At 38.7% G+C, this 22,203-nt stretch overlaps 1 protein-coding gene across 1 annotated transcript in view; it reads left to right on the forward strand.

Annotated features, from left to right (window-relative positions):
- LOC107083797 (slit homolog 3 protein-like) overlaps positions 1–22,203 on the forward strand; it is a 256,322-nt gene that overhangs the window by 8,912 nt on the left and 225,207 nt on the right. Inside the window, exons 2-4 of the mRNA XM_015373268.1 lie at positions 9,146–9,217; positions 15,781–15,852; positions 20,117–20,188. Of these exons, the coding sequence (XP_015228754.1) occupies positions 9,146–9,217; positions 15,781–15,852; positions 20,117–20,188 (216 nt within the window). The remainder of the gene's footprint in view (positions 1–9,145; positions 9,218–15,780; positions 15,853–20,116; positions 20,189–22,203) is intronic.

Here is a 22,203-nt window from a genome sequence, read left to right on the forward strand (position 1 = left end):
GACTTAGATAAACTTTACTGTCATTTTGTATACACAGTGTATACAAAATGACAGTATACATTGCACACAGCTTTTCAAAGGTGAATGAGAATGAAACGGTGCTTCGCCGTGTTTGGTTCTGGTCCTAAATACAAAATAGAATTGAGCTGGGAGGTCTGTACGGTTGATCCACTGACAGCAACTCTGTCATTTATTTAGGAGATAAGCCATTCAGTAAAATCTGTTCTCTGACATATAAGGGAGCCGGTAAAGATTTTAGCACTGGGGTGATGTGTTCCACTTTCTTTATTTCGGTGAGGATGCGGGTAGCAGCTTTCTTGATCATTTGCAGCTGTCTGATTCGCTTTTTAGAAAGACCCGTGAAGACACCATTCTACTGCAGATAAACCAATGAGTTAGGGTCCTGAGGCCGGATTTCTGGCCTGATCAACAGTTTCCAGCTCTGATACCTGAAGCTGTGTGAGAACCTTCAATTTCTCGTCCTTTGGTGTAAAACACATTCAGTTTTGTTTTATTTAGCTAAACCAAACATGGCACAGCTGTGCGTTGATTTCTTTTTCCATGCATTTACATAGCAGTTAAATGGGTTCATATTCCCCTGGAGATATTCTGCTGAATGTGTTTTGTGGCTAAAGTGATGTCCAACCTCAGGTCTTAATACTGTGTGACCAAAGTCTCACTTTTGTCTTTTCCTGCTGTTATATCATTTTTGTTTACGTATTTGAGCTCTTATTAAATATTTTTTAAAAATGTTTTTAACAAAATAACTAAAGAGTTGAAGCCCTCTCGTGAAACACACTGTCCTGCAGTGCATTCGTCGACTTAAAGTAGAATAATCATCCATGGAGTTCCTCCTCAGATGTCTGTAGAATCGTGGGTCCTCTGTCTTAAAGGAAAACTTCAATAGGCTACAGCTCCATAGACCAGGTGGTACCTCACCATTAGGTAATGGGATTTAATGACAATATTTAGAAGTCTTCTATATTTTGAATCATTGCATCATATTTTAAAAATATATAATGTTCCACCCTGTTTCCACCGCCTTTGGTTGGGATCCCTTTTTGGAACTAGTGACTCTAATAAAATGTGACAGATTAGGACCCTTGATTAAACCAAAATACATCTAAATGACCTGCTACTGCTGGATAAAATCTATTGGAGTCAGAGAACCACATTTCCCCTACAGCAGCCTGTTGGTAAATTACAGAAAATGACTTAAATCATTAGTTGTCAATGTGGTTATGAAAAGTCCCCGGGGCAAGTAGGAATGGCCTTGCTGTGGATAGTTCTGAAAACATCAGGTATTCTGCTGTAGATCGTCTCTGTTCTTGCCTTACTGTAGGTTAGACACCTCATTCTTTCCTTCCCACATTTTTCTAGTTTCCACTTTTCCTTTTTTACCACCAGGACTGACTAAAATTAAAAACTAAAACTATTAGAGATCCTCTGAGAGTTTGGAGAACCGATGATTTAAAGATTGTCTGAGTCCTCATGAGTTGAGGAAAACTTGGGAACAAATTTAGTCCTAAAAATGAGAGTTTATTAGACTCACTTTGTATATCGAGGTGAAGTGATTTAAAAATACAATAAATCAGAGATGATTTAAAAATGTTACATGGTGCTGTTATTTGAAAGCTGTTCTGGAAATTTCAAAAGCCTCTGGTGTATCTCAGGGGTGCATATGTCCTCCATAGCTTCAACTAGCAGGCCTGCTTAGCTAACCTCTGAATTAACGCCATCAATCAACAGAGAGTGTTATTTACTGTTATCATGGGGAGGCTGGTGATGTCATCCAGCTGAGGGTTATTGCTATAGCAGACGAGTCTAAAGTAAGACGTATAAACCACAATGAGCTTGCTGTTCTGAAACGGCCTCTTAATGTCACGCCTATCATCCGTGGCCATCTTGTGGTATCCAGTTTGTCCCGGTCTAAATATGTTGGGTTCAGTTCTCGAGCAGCAAATAGCTCTGGTACAGGGAACCAGCATTTAGACTCCAGTTCTGGGTCAGTGGGTGATATCTTTTCTCAGAGTCTCTGCAGCTTGTGGCCAGTTGACCTTTCTATATAATGACTTTTCGCCTGGCAAAGGAGCAACCATCTGGCACAGACGGCAGCCGCTTGCCTTCTGGGAATTGATGCAGGGTGAATGTCACATTAAACATCAGCACAGATTCTGAAGGGACACTGACAGGGTACAAAGGTGCAGTAAACACAGAAAGAATAACAGACTCTCTGTGTGTATCCTGAATCACGCCCATGCATGCATGCAGATGAATGGGCAGATTGAGAAAATATTCTGAACAACTTTTTCTAATATTAGCTCCACAGAACTGACCTTTATGGTCCCAGAAGAAAATTGAATGAACAACTAATAATAGTGAGCTGAAGTTGAAAGCCTTTGTTGATAGCTAGGGTCATTTAGAATGGATGTGATTTACCTGGAATCTGTATGTACTGATTAAACGAATTAAAAATTTTTAAAGTTGTCCAGAGACAAACTTTACTCTGAATTATTGTTACATGAATAAACTGAATTGAACAAAAGCCAGAAGAAGTCATGTTTGTTTTTCCCCCAATGTACAAAAGATGGTAGATGCAGCATGATGCTGGGTTGCACAGCTAAGTATAGTAACAGTTGAATAAAATGCAATTGTCAAATCACAGAGGCACTTAATTTTGGTTATATTATATTTATATAATATATAGAATAATTAGCTACATATAGTATCTCAGGCACCTAGCTCACAGATTCATGCCTCCAAGTAGAAGTTAGCACTTTTTCCACTCAAAGATTATAGTTAAGTCCTGCAATAATGGACTCTGGAAAAGCAAGCTTTCAAGGTCAAGAAAAATCCTAAACCCTATAGTAAAACATTTACATGATTGTTGTTAGTACAAATTAAAATTTGAATAAAATTAGAATATTGGTTTAAAATAATGAATATAATTTCTGCCCAAATCCTTGAGCTCTACAAAGAACAATAACTGTCTATGTGGAGCTAAATTCAGGAGGACCCATGAAGAAAATGTTTTAGAGGCTGCAGAGGAGCTGAGACTGTGCGGGAGGTTCAGCTTTTAGCACAAGAACCATGATAAACATGCAGCCAGAGATACAGTGGTTGGTTTAGACCAGAGCAGATTGTGTGAGTTAGAAGGGCCTAGTCAAAACTCAGACTTAAATCCAATTCAGAAAATTAAGATACTTGAAAACTGATTTTCAACATTGTGTTCTGGGATGCTGCTCCTTGCATATTTAAATCAACATTCATTTTTTACCACACTTCCTGAAATCAAGTATTAATTCAGGCTGGAAACAGATTTTGATTCTATCTGTAGAGGAATATCTTCTACATCAAACTTTATCTCCTGCAGGTTAAATCATTGTTCATTAAACAAAAGTCTATTTTAATTGCCAAACAGAGAAAATGACCCGTTTCTGCGTATATTTTACAGTTCTCCTTTGATTCCTCTCCAGGGTAAGTTTCTCTGACGTTGGGTTCGGGTTTCACATCTGCACGCTTAACTGGTGCTTTTGGAGTCTTTGCAGTGCTTCTGTTTACAAGAACTCAGCGATTAATATGCTGTGTATGGTGTGAGTGCTGCAGCAGAGGGTCATGGTATGATGAAGACTTGGATAAACACAGGTTGGAGAAGAATCTCATTTCATTTTAAACTTCAAACAAGCCTTTGATGTAAATAAAGAGCAGCCAGAATATCCTGCATGTCAAAGTTAAATTAAGGCCACAGAGATCGTTTACACCAATCAAAAACTGCCTAATCATGCTTCTTATTCGTATTCTTTCACTTTGCATACATGGGAAATCTCATCAAGGAGTCCAGTTTACAGCACACACTCATCATTATGCAAGCAGAGGGACACAGTTCACTCTCATGCTTTTAGCGGATTAAACATGCAACTGGTTGTAGATGGAAACTTTGACGTTTAATGAGAAAGAGAGAGTCTGTGACACAGAAACAAGCCAGAGTCACGAACAACCTTCTGAAACACAAGTCCTTACACTGCAGGTTTTAACTGTGTGTGGGGGTAAAATACCATAATGCACACATGGGTTTAAGTGTATGGAGGCTTCTGATGGTAACAAGCAAAGCCACTGTTTTGTTTGGTCACAGTCACCAAAGCAACACATTATATTCTGGCTGCTGGGTCTTTTTTTTTTCTCGCTATGTTCGTCTTCTCTACACCTGCATGCATGCATGTTTGCATGTGTTTACTTGTGGGCATGCGGTGGTGCATGGAGCATGACAGTCTGACTTGTAATTTTCCTTTTTCAGTCCATCCGTCACCTAAGCTAACAGTGGAAATATAGATTCCTCCATATGCAGGTTTTCCCCTCTTTCCTTCACTTTCTCCTTCAGCCTCTCGTTTTCTTTAATCTCTTTTGTTCCTAAATGCTTTTGTCGAACAGCGCTGAGATTTGTTCTTAGCTTTTCAGCAGCTTACTCTTCCCTGAAATTGCAGACTGCATTCCCTGAAACTACAGACTGCAGCAAAAGTAAATCTGCAGACTTTCAAACTTCTTTAGTTGGTCTGGTCCCCTCCAGCATTAAAAACCATCCTTCAGTCAAATAAGGAAATATATTCCTCACTCTTAAATGCTTTCTGTGCTAACAGACCAGAAGATAAGTCCCTTCATTAGGTTCTGTGTGTCACCTACATTGTACGTGCCTGGAAGTCTTCCAAAGGGAGGTTTCCAACTCTTTCTTTGGATAGATATGCCTTAAATGGGACCATTATAGTCTCTACAAAAGTGTTTTTGCCTTCTTCAAATCCGTAAATTTTTAGCAGATCAACCAAACCTACATAAACCTCTCAGACATTCAGAAAGGGTTAAGATCTGGTGCGTGATTCCACCTAGATTAATCTAATTGTGTAAAATGTTCTTAGATGTTGATTTGGGATTGGTTGTCTAAGCTGGCTGTCTGTCCCTAATGTCCGGTTTGAACATGACATTTCATATCAGTGGAAATGTATCAGGCTAGATCCTAGTGGAGCCAGTTTTCAAACTCTATCATCAATAGAATGCATGATGAGGTGGAAGTTGTTCTAGAACTTGATCTGTTTCTTATCTATGCTCTCTGCCACTTCCTGCCATAAAGTGTGCCTTCCTTCAGGTTTCAGGTAGAATGACAGCCTGTGGATGGATTCCTGCCATTATGAATCCAGTTTAAAAGCAAACCAGGGCTTGTGTCTGGGGATAGAAACTCAGTTTGGAGCTCAGAGGAAAGGGAAGAGGGCAATTAGGATTCCTTACGTAACTGGGAGGTTTAGAATGCCAAATTTCGGCATACCTATGAACCAGTAGGACAGATGGAGAGCGGGAAAGGAGGAGTGGGAAAGCAAAGCTTTACAAGAGCTTTGTGGAAAATAACAAGAGATTAGGAGAGGAAGTGAATGCATTTGGAAACCAGGCGTTGGATGGAGAACTACAAAGGATGACAGGAAGATAAAGAAATGGGGTAGACCAAGATATGGACCCAGAGTCCAATAGGGTGATTGAAAAAGTGGAAAGAGGAAATGTCACAGAGTTGGAAAGATAAAGCAGTGAGAGGAAACTGCTGCTGATGTGGGGCCCGCCACAAAAAGACTGAGAAAGGTCATACAAACAGAAACAAGTCCAAGTAAAATCTGAGGTGAAGGTGAAAAATAAAGCCCACAGGAGACCCACGGTGACCGACCAGGTCAAACGCCTTCATTCATGGTTTAAACCAGTTGTTACTACAGCTTTGTACGTTCGGACTAATCTGATCTATCATTTCTCTTACATGTCCACCTGCTTCTCCTTATTGTGGGCCAGACCAGTAAACAGAGCGTTAAGACAAAAAGGACGGCTGCCTGAGAAAGAGGGTTTACTGGTTTCAGGACAGATCGTTAAATCTGTCCTGAAACCTCAGGACAAATTTAACAACCAGAATGCATTGTTAAATCTTGCATTCTGATTTAAAAATCAGAGTGCAAACATCAGGTGTTAGAACGCCTGATGTTTGCATTCCTGCTTTCTTGTCTCCCTCCTGCAGATACACACATGCCCACCTTATCTCTGACTGCAGTGGAAACAAACAGTGGTTAGGCCTTTTGTACCACAGCCCACTGTCTGCTGCCTCGCTTGCAGGTGGTCAGTTCAATTAGATGTTGAGCTTTGGTGTTGGGTGGGATGGACGCCCAGTCTTTAAAAGTCCAGGTGCAAATAAAAAAGAAAATCTTCACACTGTAGGCACTTTGTTACTGAAATACTCAGCCTGTTTAGATCCATCTGTTTATCAGAAGAGACCTTTAATCACACACAATCAGAACGATAAGGTTCTGTTTTCCTGCTCCAAAGATTTTTTCTAATTAAACAATAGTAATAAGAATATTTAAGCCCACACTTTTTAGTGCAGCCCAGAATATATCTGCAAAAAACAACAGCAGGAACTCTGCTGTTTAAACTGAACTAAAACTAGTTTTCTCTAGTTTGAGACAAATATACCAAGTCATTCTTTAGCACTATCACTTTATGATCTGCATCAGCTCAGATATGCACATTCTAAACCCTAACCCCCCCTTCCTCTGGCTATAGCTCCAAACTCCTCTTATGTTCTGATGTTAGATCGGATAGATTTCTATATGCTGTACCTGGAACCGCATCCCTGCTGTTTGTTTGACTGCTTAGCCGTCTCCCTGGTGAGAACAAGTGTTTCCACTGAGAACGTGAGAGACAGATGAAGATAAGGATGGAGAGATTAGCCTTGGAGTGGGCAGGGAACATGAAGCCAACTGTAACAAAAAAGTGGAACATGGAGATAAAAGACGAGAGATTATAGAGCAAGAGAGAAAAATATGAAGGCATAAAGAAATTGTTTGGTCAACTGTGAACCTGTGAATGATAAGGCAACAGAGAATGTGAGAGGAGAGATTTACTAAAAAGGGAGAGATTAGAGAGAAATAGAAAAAGTGGAGATGAAGCCTGAGATGAGGTGAAGCCGGCTGTGAAGGACCGATGGAGCGACATCAGAGAGCAACGAGCGTGGAGAGATGGAGAACAGGCGACAGAAAACAGCCTAAAAACTGACAGATTGCCACCAAACGCAGGAGAAAGTACAGAAAGACAGAGGGCCAGAGTGAGGAAGAGAGGATGGATGGAGGTGATGAGGAGAGGAGCCTTTGAATGCTGTCAAAGACGGAGGACACCTCCAATTACAGATGGACACAAAGACAGAGTTCATCATGGAGGCAGCGCCTTCTGAAAGCACAGAATGATTCATCAGGAAAATCTGATTTATTGCCTCAGCTTCTCTGTCAAAGTAAAAACACTGAAGCTGGTGATGGTGCAGCACCTTCTGAAGGACCCAGATCAGAAAGGCGGTACAGCTCCCTCTGAATCCATCATCATTCAGGCTTCAGTGATAAACATTTTTCTCTTCATGTTCTTCCTTTCAGCTGCTCTTTAAATGATGCCTCTGCATGCTTCTTAATCTTCAGTATACAATAGACAACACACAGTAGTGCATGATTGAAATGGAGACATAAATATTTTTTTTATTCTAGTTGTGCATACTGTATCTTTTCATCCCCATTTATTCTGATACCCGCTAATATAATCAAGTGCAACAAAATGCCTTAATTTGTGCTGCAGCAAACATTAACCCAGAAGTTTATAAACCTCTATGAAAACCTTAAGTAGGTGAAAACTAAAACTGTATCCCCTCCTCCTGGTCTTGCTGTGCTTGTCTGCAGTAATGTTTGACAACAGCAGACATGAAACATTTCTTTCTGTGTTTGCAACCTTTCTTACCAACCTTGATAAGAAACCTACTAGTCTGATGAATAGGTTTTGGTTTTCTGATATGTGTGTTCCTCTTTTGCTTTTACAGACACAGCATTTTGTGTGTTTTGAAACAGGGTTGATGAAAGCAACTCGAGTGAAGAGTAGAACCGATGATTTGGTGATGATTTATTATTACTTCTGCAGAGACGCTGAAAGCTGTATCATTTAGGAAAGTGTTCAGGGGATTTTTTTTATTAGTATTTACTTATTTTCTTATCAGGAATCTTCAGATTTCAATCAGATTCTCTCTTAGTGCAGTGTGGGAACTATTAATCAGTGGGTCCCTTATGCAGTCCTCCAGTGTATCAGATAAGATTTGAAAGTATTCATTACCTTAGAGGCCCCTTAAGGAGACCCTGGTGGGCCAGGGACATGTGTTTGGTCCTAAGGAGGTGCTGGTCTGTTCTGTAAGGCCTCTCCGTCTCAGGCTGCAGTATGGCTCCTATTAGCAGAGGTAGCCATGCTGGTGTTGGGATTCTTTTTGAAATCTTATATGGTCTTAAATCAGATTTATAAATGTTTTGGTGTTTTATGAAAAGCATACAGACTGGCTGCCTTAGTGGAACCTGACTGTGTGTGTGTGTGTGCTCGCTCTAATTCCTTTAGTCTCTCAATGAACAGCAGACTCTCTTAAAGGCAGCCATGATGCACCAACACATCATGGGGTCTCACTTCTTACTGCAGTGTGTTTACATCATACACACCCATAGTGAAAACAGATTAAATGTCATCCAGGAAACATGATGAGATTTTAAAGCCGTGTTGATGGAAAGAGAAAATAATTGGTGTGGTGGAAATTTTGCCCAAACTGTTGCTGCCATCAGTTCAGTCAGAGTGTTTGTGTGTTTTAGGCTTGTCTCTTGTTTTTGTTAGCAAGTTTGCATGCTTCTGTGCATTGTGTGTGGCCTCAGATGCTGTGCAGGCCGTTCTCACGCTCTGTCCCACTGCCACATTCATGGATCAGACTAAAAAAGGCAAAGAAATAAAGATAAACAGATAGATAAGTGCTTACATATTTAGTGAACAAAAAAGATCTGCTTCAGTGGAAACAAGCTGCCACAGATTTTTATTGAAATGATTAAAAAGCGTTGGTGTCATAACTCTGAGTCATTGTATAGCTGTACATACGTATTAGCCCAGATGTATATTTGATTTTTGATCTCATGCTAATCTATGCAGACGATCAGTCTACACTGATGAAGATTTAATAACCTCCGCATGAAAAACACTTTGGAGTGGAGTTCCCGTCTACAGCAGGATACTGATGCCCAACCTGAAGCTCCAAGCTGATGTTTAACATTCCTGTTTCTCTCTGCAGGGATTTAAACCGAAACAACATCACCAGAATCACTAAAGTGGACTTCTCTGGACTGAAGAACCTCAGGATTCTGTAAGTTTGTACCTTTTCCTTTAACAATATAAAAAACATAAAACATCACAGGGAATTGATACATGTATGTAGTTCTGTTGTTTTCCATCTAAAAAAAGAATGTAAATCAATATTTTGTTGATATTTTGTAGAAAAAGTATTTAAGTTCACAAAGAACTTAAAACTAACTTAAAGTCCAATTTGATCACAAAAAGCAAAATAATCAGAGCAAAATCTTACCATGGAAATGTATTCTTAGAACTGCTTTGAATCAAAATGAGAAAAGTTCACCTTCAGCCATAAGGAAACAATTATCATAATTCTGTCATTCAGCATCTAAAAGCTTCACAATTAGAAACATGGCTTTCATCTTTAAGCTTTTAAATCAAACAATCTCTTCAGGCTCATTGAATAGGCTGCTTGGAAATATGGAAGCAGAGGCACAGTGATGCATTATGAGCCCATGAAGAAGTCCATAGCATGTTCCTTTTGTCCTCCTTGCTTAAGAATGCTCTAGTGATGTTCAATTTTGCCTTTACTAAAAATGAATTTCAAAGGAATTGATTCGGTGAAGAACCAGCTCCAAAAATACTCACACTCATATTTTACAATTTTTTTGTCATGTTACTTCCACAAAATAATGACATATTAAATGTTAATAAACCTCACAAGTTTGTTAGCGAACATTAGAAAACATCACGAGAAACAAGGAACCCAGCAGACCATGGAGGAAGATCTGGTTCAGCTTAAAGCAGGGTTGGGTTCTAGAACAAAGCTTTGAACATCTCCCAGAGTTCTCATCCATCAATCATCAGAACATGGAAAACTACTTGCTGATCTACCAAGACATGGGTGTGCACCTATACCAACAGGCTGGGCAAGGAGAACACTGATCAGAGAAGCACCCAAAAGGTTCATGATAGCAGAACAAACATGGTGGAGAAAGAGTGTAGGACAGAGGAATCCTATACGAGGCATAGTTGTCCAAAAAGAACCGTCTACTCTTAAACACGCCATCACCAAGGTAAAACATGGCGGTGGCAGCATCAGCCTTTGGCGCCTTTCAAGGATGTTTCTTGATGTTCTCCACCCAAACTGATAAAGCAATAGATGTAAATCAAACATAGATCAAAACAAATCCAGACGATCTGCAACTGGTTCAGCGGACTATCTAAAACACACACACAAAAAAAACATTTTTAGACCCATCTATTTAACGTTACACTTTATTACTGCTTCTTTGTGTTGGTTGGTCAAGTTCAGGAGCCTCCGTTAACCAGAACCTACCATGCTGTAGCAATTAAGCTGGTGCTATATTTATCTAATGGGCCTGTATGTGCCTATAGGGAAAACAAGCCTCTATAAAATAAAGTTTCCCGTCCTAATAAAGGCTTCCAGGTCTGCAGAGAATGCAAATATTGCTGTTTATAAGGTAAAGTAATAGAGTAATTAAGGGAAACCATAACAGCCACAAGCATAGAGACATAGAGTGTGTATGATGATCTTCTGCACAATGGTTGGCAGAAATGAAGGCTCTTAATATGAAGCAGTGGAAGGTTACAGTATAGGTCCACAGCATTAAGAAAAAGATTACTTTTTTTTTCTTTGAAATTGCAGTCAAATAATCAGAGAAAATAGACTTTAACAGACATTTCTGATTATAAAGATATGGATCATCTGTGCTTGTTGTCATTTTATAGATGATTGTTTCCCTTCGAGACTACTGTTCTCCTCAGAGCCTTCTTATACTGTTCAACCAGAGAAACATAAGCCTAGTGAGACATGAAAAGAAGAAGAAATGTCTGCAGATCAAAGAGTTACTAACCCCTTAACTTTATCTGTATCTTTGATGTTTAAGTGCATGTAAGGGAAAATATCTTTAGAGAAATTATGAGATAACGACTTCCTGTATCCAGAAAGCTTTTGCTTTGAGTCGGACATCTTACTTTGGTCTCTTAATGACCAACAATGAAATGAAATTGTTTTGCTGGTGATTTTTTCTTCCTCCACTTGTCCTTTGGTCTGTGATTCAGAAAGTAAATTTCATGCACTGATCATTTAAATGGCTGCACTCAGCAGAAAGTAGCTGCTTATCTGCTCTCTGCTGTCCTAATTGACTTCATAGGCTCTCACTCTTTCTCCTCAAACGCCTCAAATCTCTTTGTGTGTGTGTGGATGTGTGTCTGTGTGTGTGTGTATGCAAGGACTTTAATAACTATAATCACTGTTGGCTGCATGCTGCTTCCCTCCTCACTCCATTTTAACCAGAGCGGTAGATAAAAATACACTCCCGTCACAAACTACACTGAGGAGGGAAACGAGTTTCTTTAAATGACTGTTAACTTTTCTTCAGTGAGCTTGTTTAAGTGGACTTTGAAGGAGAATTTGAACCCCATAGTTAAAATATGAGGTTATATCTATGCTTTTGTGCGCAGCAACACAGGCAAAAAAGTAAAAGTAAGGGATTTCCTCCTGCCAGTGAGAACGGAGATGGAGGAGCGGGGAAAGTGTGTGTTTGCGTGTGAAAGGCGAGGAGCTTGTTTTTAATGTGGTTGGTGATAAACTGCTGTGACTGCTGCGCTCCCAACTGGGAGGGGATGTCCTGGGAAAGAGGAGGTAGTCTGAGAAAGCACACATACATGCATCCCACTGCAGATCAGATATGAAGGTATTTTCACTCAGAATAAAGTTTTATTGAATATGATACAGGAGGTAGCTTTTGATTGCAGGAAAAACAGTCATTCATCTATTATTGGTAGTTTTAAGGGAAGCATTAATGTTAAAAGCTGTTCATACTCTTCCTAATAAAAATTTCTTCTGTGAATAAACACAAACAAACTTTTTTTTAACCAAAAGCTGAGCAGCTTTTCTCTGATGATTGTTTTTTTATTTCTGATGATTTGCACTGAGGTTGAAAGGCCTCTGTATTATAACCCTTATATTTAGCTCCCTCTATAGAAGTGCTCTGGGTCGACTTCTCCAAAACTTCCAGTCAGAAGAAACATGTTGGTCACATTAACAGATCATCTGAAACCTAAATCTATGAGGAGGATGAATAATTTTTTTCTAACCATAGATATGGATATTTTGGTCAAAGAACAGACAAAGTGACGGAAGTTTTTTTTTTGCTTTAAAGCTTCCTTGTCACTTCACTCTTGAAGGAGGTTGTAGAACCAGTGCCGCATCAATCCCTCATCCTGGCCATACCACCTCCATGCTGCACTGTTGATACTTTGTTCTCAGGTTTAAGCTTCACCTGGAGCTCTTCAAACATTGTTCTTCTTATTGTGACCAAACAGCTCAACATTGTCTATTCAGCTTGCTCCAGTGGGTGGCTGCAGATTTCAGTCCAGCTTGCAGGAGGATTTAAATCTGGGTTCTTCCATAAGAAATAGAAGTGGAAAGCTTGGATCAGATGGTGGATTAAAATGACCCATTTGGATGTTTTAACAGGACAAAGGTGTCTAGAACATGTTTAAACGGAACCTGCTAGAATTCCAACAAGGTGCCAACCTTGCTGGTAGTTTATGTATATAAGCATGGTATGTCAGTAACCAGCAAGTTTAAATGAGCTTTGTTATTTCCTTTTAGAGAAGGAATTCAGTTCTCCATCACGATGAAACCAGGACTTGAATCATAGCTATATAAAGTCTCTGATTTTCTTGGAAATTTGCTGAATGAATTAAAGTCTTTATTTTTTAATATGTACTCAGTATGAGTTGCAAAAATAGTTTTCCTGATTCTTGTTTTTTAAAGCTATTATTTTAGTTTTCCAAAAAGGAGGAAAAAATTATTGGAATAAAAGTTCCATTGCAACCTTCATTAACTTTGACACTTATGCTGATAGCTAGATGTTAAAAGTCTATCTACACCTTATGGCACTGACGGGACAGCTAAAAGTAACCCTGTTTCTTAATCTTGTATATAACCAAGAATTTAGACAGAATGGGACTTAAGTCTGAGACTTAGACTGCTGTCACCCAAAGAAATTGTGACTTGAACCAGACTGTTAGATTTAAGACTGGAGTTTTGCAGTCTTTGTCATCTGGTATCAGATTCAGAATGCCATACAATCTCTTTGAGACATTTTGACATTGTGGCAACATGTTCGAATCATTATGAAAAGATTTGCAGTTTTATAAAAAATATTTTACTCCTTCACTGCGTTGAGTCTCTCTGTAATCCAAAACATTCTGCGCTCAGCAGCAGCTTTTATTTCAGATTTCCACATGGTGTCCCAGCGACTAGTTCTTTTCTGAAGCTGAAGTGGGCAGTATTACCATGCAGCACCGCAGACTGGATTCTATAAGAAAACGTTAATTTCAGTCAGGGATTGGGACAGAAAAAAAAGGAAATACTGGCGTCTAGTTAGATCTCTGTTAAAAACACCCGAAATGACCCCAATATCTGCAGTCAACCTCATTAAAACAAGCTAATTGGGCTGATTTATTGATATTTAACTTCAACATCTGATCTCATTGGAGTTCCTGTTCTGTAACTGGATAACGCTGTAACTGCATCCAGCAGTCGGAGTATTTTCTTTCAAACTCGGCTCGCCTCTGCATGCACACTGCAAATGCAACACTTAGTGTAATATCTTTGGCAGTCACACTTTAAAAGATTTCTTCCAGACTGCGGCAAAATTGAGTAATTCCAAACAAATTTAGATGTAAGTAAAAACTGGAGCTTGATAAGGAAAAGCTGGCTGCAGCATTCATGTGGTCTCACCCATAACAGAGCAGTTAGCGTCCCCAGAAATCTGTCCTTTTCCCCATCCAGGTGCCAGTAGAAGCTAGCATGACATCATTGTGGTTTTGTCTGATGCTTGTTAGGAAGCTGTAGTATGGTTGACTTATTAGATGCGTTCTCCAAACACACCAGACCAAAACTTGTTTGTGCTCATTTCTCCACGGTTCTGTGAATGACTAATGCTGATGCTAAACAATAAAAGTTGTAGCCAGATGAGGAGCTGTGGAAAGGTTCTGGCCTTAATAGAGTGTCAAAGGTTAGGATGATGGATGGATGTTTCAGATCTATTTTTTTAATCGGTGTCTACTTCTGAGCTGCACTACAGAGCAGCTGCCAGCAGGCTTGGATGAAGGAGGTCCTGGGTTTGAATCCTTCTCTCTGGGTACTCCTGCTTCCTCCAACAATGCAACAGTTAGGTTAAATGGTTTCTGCAGTGATTCCCAACCGGGGGTACGCGTACCCCTATTGGTCTGTGAGTGCATTGCAAGGGGTACATGAAAAAATTGTATGTCTTAGGTAGTAAACAAAAGGGATCTGTTTTGCTTTTTGAGGACCAACTTGAAAAATTAAACAAGCTTTTAATCTAAGTAAAACTAATTAAGTTAGTCTGACAATAATTTTTGTTCTGTATTTTGTTCTCAATTCAGTTACTCAAAGGAGCTCAAGTTTTATAAATACAAAATAATCTAATTTTGTATTTGTTTTGTTTCTTTACTAACTTCCAGGCAACATATTTATGCAGTTTTTTTATTTGAGATAAAAAACATAAAATTATAAAAATTAAAGGCTCAAAAAGACATAGATATAGTTAGTTAGTTAGTTAGTTAGTTAGTTAGTTAGTTAGTTAGTTAGTTAGTTAGTTAGTTAGTTAGTAAAGATAAAAACATATAGAAATTAGATAAAAAAAAAATAACTAAATTGAAAAAATAAAAATAAAAACAACTCCTCCAAGAGCCATTAAACTGTCGGGACAAAATATCTTCTGTACTGTATCTCTCTCTCACAGAGATCAGTATGGAAATAGTCTTGATCTAAGTTATTATACGTTACACTTTTGGACAATCATCAATACTTGTGACTTAGAGGGGTACTCATGGTAAGACAAAATGTACACAAGTCAAAAAATGTTGGCAAACACTGATCTAAAGAAGGAATGAATGCATGCACGGTTGTTTGTCATTTGAGCCTTTGTGTTGATTCTTTTCTTTTTTTACATTTTCTACATTTCCTTTTCTCTCCTGACTCATTTCCAATTCCTTCTTTCACATTTAATCCTTCCTTCTCTCATCTCCTGACTCGTTCATTTCCTTCTGTCACCCTCTGGTCCTTCCTTCTCTCCCATGGGATAATTTTTGCCATCATAAGTCTGAACACATCCACCAGGGTTTCTGCTGAGATCTTCTTTATGTTCTCTCTCAGACCCATCTGGAAAGCTTTAGCACCACATCCCACACAGAACCAGGGGAGACGTGTTAGTGTGTAGGAACCACATGAAAGACTGAAGACAAATGGGGGAAATTTGCCCTAAAGAATTGGATGTTAATTATTTGTTTTGGCTGACTAGATTAAAACGTTTGCGTAAACATTGAGTATTCATGGCAGATTCATTTGTTCTGTCCGTTGATTATCTGTTTATTCAACCAATGAAGTGTCTCTGCTGCTCTACATGAGCCAGAAAGGGACATTTTTCAGCTGGTTAGGTTACATCAATTTTTTTTCCATTTTGAGGACATTCTCATAGCAGCTGTGTACAGAAATAAAGAGAAAGAGGACCGCTCTAACCATTAAAACTAATTATTTCTACTCTGTTTGTCTCTTCATATCCATTAATTTAGTCATCTGGAGGACAACCAAATCAGCGTCATCGAGAGAGGAGCCTTCCAGGACCTGAGGCTGCTGGAGAGACTGTAAGTTTCGTGACTCCCTTTGACACTGATTTCTGATGAAACAAAAAGGTGGAAGATAAACCGGTGCAAGTCACAAACCCTCCGCAGTGAGGATGTGTTCACACGAGATGCCTCCAGTGATAAAATGTTCCCAGATCCAGCAAGTATTCAAACCCCTGTCTCTTCTTGTCAAAGTAAAACCATAAATCTGAATGAATACTACTGGGATTTGAGAAGTCCAGATGTCTTTTAGAAATCTTTACAAAATGAGATGTTTCAGCTGTTCTGTTTCTGGCTATAGATCTTCTCCAGAGAACATTAGAGAACAGCCAGCATAAAGGCTAGGGAACTAAGCAGCAAAAAAAATAGTTCTGCAGAGTCTTGACTCCAATGGGGCTGACTGCAAATACACTCCACACTTTTCAGAATTGCATTAGAGAAACAACTATGTGTCCTTTTCCTCCAATGGTGCCAGTATGCTCTGCTTTGTTTTGGTCCGTTAGTTACACCTATTAAAAATGGAGGTTAGAAAACTTTAATAAGGTTCTGTGTGTGACTTCTTGCAATGATAACTGCTCCTGGTCTGTTGACAAAGTGGACTCAGCCACACCAGATCAGCACCAACTAACCTGTCTCACCTTACACATAATCGCAGAATGCTCTGTTTCCAATACCTCTGCGTGTGCATATATGTCAGGGTTGCTATAACCTCCAACTCACACCAAGACTTCATTCAACATAGCATAGGTGTCAGTGTCCAACACACACAGCTGCATGTTAATGACTGCAGGCTGGACGGTAGATGGACACACCGATAAACAGAAAGCATCTGCTGCACAGTGATGATTGAGTTTAACTAGAGTAAAAGTAAAAAAAAAAAATAAATTCACTAATTTACCAACAATAATCTTAGCTTTAGTTTAACCAGGTGTAATGTTAAAAATGCAGACTACATCATGAGAGGCAGAAACAGAGGCTCGTGGTTTTCTTTCGTTTTCAACAATTTACCACTAAGATGTGTTTCAGAATCTGTTAAATGAATTCAAGTCTGTTTAGAGAAGTAAAGATAAAGTTAGAAGCAACCTTGATGTTAAAGCACAATTGTGCTTGATGTTACAGCGCAATGGCGCAATCCTGACGTGATATGAGTCACACGATGAAGAGTTCCTCTAACAAATATACCAGGTGAATAAGGTGTCTGGTAAAAAGCATGGGGCAGCCACGATGGAGCTATGCAATTTTTCAAATCCAGTGAAACCTTGGATTTCGATTTGTCATAATTAAGCATTTTTTTCTAATTCTTCTATTTTGAACCTTTTAACAATGTGTAATTCTAAATAGGCATTTTGATTCCTCAAAAAATGTTTTATAGCAAAAGAAACCAAAAATGTGAAAGCAAAGAAAAAATATCCCTGTTCCTAAGTAGAGATATAAAACATACTATTCACAAAATTTGTATTAAAGTTGATCCATTTCTCCTGGCTGGTACTGAACATTCATGGCCCAACCAGTCAAGGCAGATAATGAGGAGTGCGTCTGAATTCCTGGTCTCTTTTAATACAAACCCAACTTAAGAAGGGAGAAACCAGGGGTGGAGCTAGAGGTGGTGCAGAGGAGGTGCTGGACCCCCTCAATCTGATTGTCCCCCCTAGATCAATCCGGTACAGTACTTTGTGCTATTTAGAGACTGAAAGATTTGATAATTTAGCAAAACTTTACTTTAAGTAAAAGTTACTTAGCTACCTTTGTAAGCTGAAAAACAATTCCTTCTAGTCTCTTTTATAAAGGAAAAAGAGCAAACATACTACATACCTATATTGCTATCTTGTTTGATACAGCTATATAGATAGGTATGATAGCCCAGACCTGGCCTCTCCCCCTTTGGGTTACCCCAACAAAAAATTCTAACTCCCACCCGGGAGAGACTCCAATAAGTTCAGAGGTTTGATAATGTTTTGTCTGTCCAGGGGAAGGTTAAAGGTCAGAGGTCTGGTCCTGAGTCTGTGACTGATGTCACAATCTAAAAACATTGAGATTAACTATTCACCAGCTCAGATGACAGGGTGAGTTTGTCATCCGCTTAATAAAAAAAACACATCATATGTGTTGTGTCATGATGAAACTGTGTTCGGTGGTTCCGATGGTTCTGATTTGCTGTCTGTTTATTTAGCTTCATCTGACCAGGAGGTCCAACTGAAATTAAGGCCTTTTCTCCAGACAAGGAATGGCCAAAATAGCAGCCATTAAAACAAAATCGTAAACATACGAAAACATTCTCAAAATACAATAAATAAAAAATCCCAAAGGGAAACTAACTTAAACATTCAGTTGATTAAAAGGTTCTATCTTTTTGCATCCTGTATGATATTATCTCTATTATGCTTGTTCTTATTAGAATTCAATCAGATAAAATATTTCTTGAATTAATCAAACCCTTTTTGTTGGATATTTTCTAAATGTTGTGAAACAGAAAGGACTTCTCTCTAATTGGAAAACAATTTTTTTTTACTCAAACATCTAGATTTGAGAATGCATTGCCCTCTGAAATGTTTCCGCTTCTTAAGCCATATCCTCGCTTACAAACATAAGATTCTATTTACACCTCAAATTCTCTTCCTGGTGTGTTTAATAGTGAAAAGTCCAGATCTATTTTCCACACTATCTACAGAGGTTAAAGGTTTGTGTCTGTGTCTTCTCCAGCACAAACTCTACTCTGTGACCCTGTAACCTTCCACCCTTGGTTTCTTTTTCCCTATCCACTCCTCATTTCTCAGCCAAAACCTTGAAAAGTCTGATAACACACATTGTCCTCGTTTATCTTCTGCACAAATAGAAACCCAAAAGGATCTGTTTTTTTTTTTTTCTTTTTTTTTTTACACAATACACTGTTTATGATACAGTTTTTATAAGGCACTGCTAAAAAAAAAAGAAACAAAGCAGACACATTCCTACTACTACTGCTGTTAAAAATGTTTTTTGGCTAAAATGTTTTTGAAATGTTTTTTGACTAAAGGTCAAATTTGGAAAATCTGGAGACCTGATAATTAAGCCGACACAAGACGTAATCATTCTAAGAATATATTTTAAAAAATTGGTGTTGCAGGAACAGAGATTGACTGAAACAGGAACTACTTTAGCCATTAACCTTCTGAGAAAGTGGGAAGTTGTGCTGACTCTGATGATTGATCCCACTGGCCCAGTTTGGAGAATTTGGACCACTAATTTTCGAAATATTGATCCCTAGAGGGGGTCATGCACAGACCATGGCTTTCAGAAGGGCTAAACAAGAGAGAAATCCAGATTCCAGGTGACAAAATCAGTAATAGAAAGAACAGTAACTGGACAGGGGTTGGAAGGGGGACAGAGGCAGAATTGAGTCACAATTGACCAAACCATCCAGAAGGAAGCAGAGGCAAACAGACTTGGTTGTGAGGTAAGGCGGAAAAATGACCAGGAATCAGAAACAGGAGTATTCGACAGGACAAGGCACAAAGAAAAAAGAAAAAACAGTAATCAGACAGGTTGAGATCAGGAGGACAAAAAACGATTGCTGGATTTTCTACTAGCATGAACGACTTTCAAGAATCTGGCAGTTACCCAATGGGAGAGCCAGGAATATACAGTGCTCCTCCCAGGTGCAGCAAGTCCCATTCTTCACTGATCATACTTTAAATCAACATTTTCTTTCTTTCTACTTGAACATTGTATTGATGCGTTTTGAGGCCAGATGCAGGCAGGACTGTTGATGATTTATTACAGAGAGCAGATCAGTTTTATCCGTTTATGAAGCCAATGATATCAACTGCTCTGCTTTTACATTTTATACATTTCCATCATGTCTGGATTTATTAAATCAGGTATAAAAGCAAACAAATATTTTATTCTTCCAATATCTTATAATTTGCTTGCTTTTATCCAGTTCTTCCTTCATTTCCTAACTGAGGTGGGATTTCTAATATAAAGAAAACAGCAAGAATAATTGGTTATAAGAAGTATTTTTTCTGACTGAGGATGTTTTTACTATTTAATCAGAGTTTATCTGAGGATGAATGTGATGAGGGTTTTTAGAGCGATAAAACACTGATAACCTGTAGGTGTCACTGAAAGATGAAGTCAGCCTGACAAGAAGGAAACCACAGAGCTTCACATCACTTTGACATGCTGACCTTTCTGGTGCTTCAGTGAGCTGTGTGCTTATTGGTTGGTTAAAGTGTGTGTTTTTTTTGTTGTTTTTTTTTTACCTGTTTCTCTTCCTAATCCCTGTGTTGTTTTTATCTCCCTGCAGACGCCTGAATAGGAACAAACTCCAGTTCCTCCCAGAACTTCTCTTCCAGTCCAATCCCAAACTGGGTAGAGTGTGAGTACTGTCGATGATTTCTCTTTTCATGTGTTATGCGATCTTTTTGAAAACATGGCCGCGGGGCCATGTCAGCGCTTCTCTCCAGGTTAAGGGTTCGGGTCTTCTGCCAGGTGACACAGTGGCTCTCTGTGCTCCTGTCAGGAGGTGGAACAGATGTTGAAGGTCCATCTGTGCAGTGTGAAGAGGTGAAAGTGTCCTTGGAGTGAATGTTTTGTTTGGACTGATATGGAATTTCTAGTTGGGAATCTGGAGCTTTCCCAGCATTAAAGGTTTAAGAGCAGGTCAGAATAATGTGGCAAAGCCTCCCATGTGTCCTTCTTCTCTTTTTCATCTCACATTTCCAAACACACTCCGCTTCTTTGACTCCCATTAGAGACCCGGCCTGCCTTTCTCTCTGCCTTTCCACTCAGGCTGTTTTAGCCTCTGAGAGGTTGAAGGTTGAAACACCTTTTAAATCAAATAGCTGTTTATATCAGGCTTAGTATGAGTGTGTCTGGAGGTGGACCACGGTTCTCTGCCTATTGATTTCATCATTTCTGAGTTTATTGTTTCATATCCGTGTGTTTATATTATGTTATATTGCTGCTTCAGGGATGATTTTCTGTTTTATGACTGTCATAAAATAGATTTTTAACAAATTAATCAAAAAATAAGAGTGCATTTACCTATTATTACAGCCAGATGAACCATAAAAGTATTTTGAAATCTGAAGATATAATATTTCAATTACAGCATAGCAAATCAAGCACTATTTATGTTTTCTTTTAACATTTTTCACTTTTTGCAAAAAATAAAACAATAATCAAGTTACTGAATGCTTGGCATGAATTGAAGGCCAGACTGAATTTAATGAACCAGAAACTAGGCTAATTTTATGTAGGCTTAAAACTCAACAATGTGTTTCTGTTCTTTATGAGTTTTTAGAGTTTAAATCTTTTCATATCAACATTCATATCATCTGCACTCTTAGATGTGTTAAAGGGACAAAAATTAGTAACAGTTTCTGATGATATATCAGCCTGTGTACGAAGGAAGGAATATGAACCTGAATAAACAGTAAACTGATTTCACAAATTTAGCAGATGGATGACATCAGGGTTGGGCAATATATTTAATTTTTTGCAAATATCAAGATTATTTAAAGTGCTATAAGGTGAGACTATATTGTTTATGACAAGATGGTCTAAGCTGCATTATAAATGTAATATTTACTAAGCCAGTTAGTTATTTCCCAGCCATTTTCCATATTTGTCTAGAGCTGTTTCTTAATAAATGTGTTGAACATTTCATTCAGAGGTGCCTTTTTATGATTACTTTCTGAAAAGAAAGCGAAAAATGAGTATAGGATATTAAAATTAATATGGACCAAATAATATCGAGATAATATTATTTGGACCATATGGTCTAATCCAAACTGGCTGAGCCCAGCTGTGCAGCTCTGGAAAGTTTTACCCTCTTTTTGATACTGAAGCAGAGGTGAATAAACCTTTTAAGTTAATAAAGAGTTTTGTGCAGATCCCTGTGGATGGAAAGGGGTCTCTGTCTTGGTGATCCTGAAGGTTCTGGCAGGACTTATTGAGATCCATCTAGTTGTGGTGATAACTGATGCGTTGCAGCAGAGAGCTGAGCAGATATGTTGGAAAGTAAAGTACTGTTTGCGTCATCTGTGGCCTCCAGGATCAAACTCCTCACACTTTTCCTAACAGTCCTTCTGTTGTTTTCCAGCCTTTCCCTTGTTCTTCATGACTGACAGGCTTATTGTATCTCCATCCTGGCATCGTTCTTCATAAAGCCTACAACTGCTCTCTGCAGTTTGGACTTTCTCTGCTTTAATATGGATCCCCGTGGACTACTTTGACTATTTATGAGAACGGAAAGTGGTGGACTTCTTCCAAACTTAACATTATAAATCTCGTGTCTTTTATATCCTAACTTTGCCATCAGCAGAATTTAAATTACAAGTTTCTTCTGGTTCATTTTTCTGACAACCTTTCAGGCTTTCTTTTTTACAT

The sequence above is a fragment of the Cyprinodon variegatus genome, unplaced genomic scaffold (genome assembly GCF_000732505.1).
Source record: "Cyprinodon variegatus isolate N-32 unplaced genomic scaffold, C_variegatus-1.0 Scaffold84, whole genome shotgun sequence".
Classification (NCBI taxonomy): domain Eukaryota; kingdom Metazoa; phylum Chordata; class Actinopteri; order Cyprinodontiformes; family Cyprinodontidae; genus Cyprinodon; species Cyprinodon variegatus.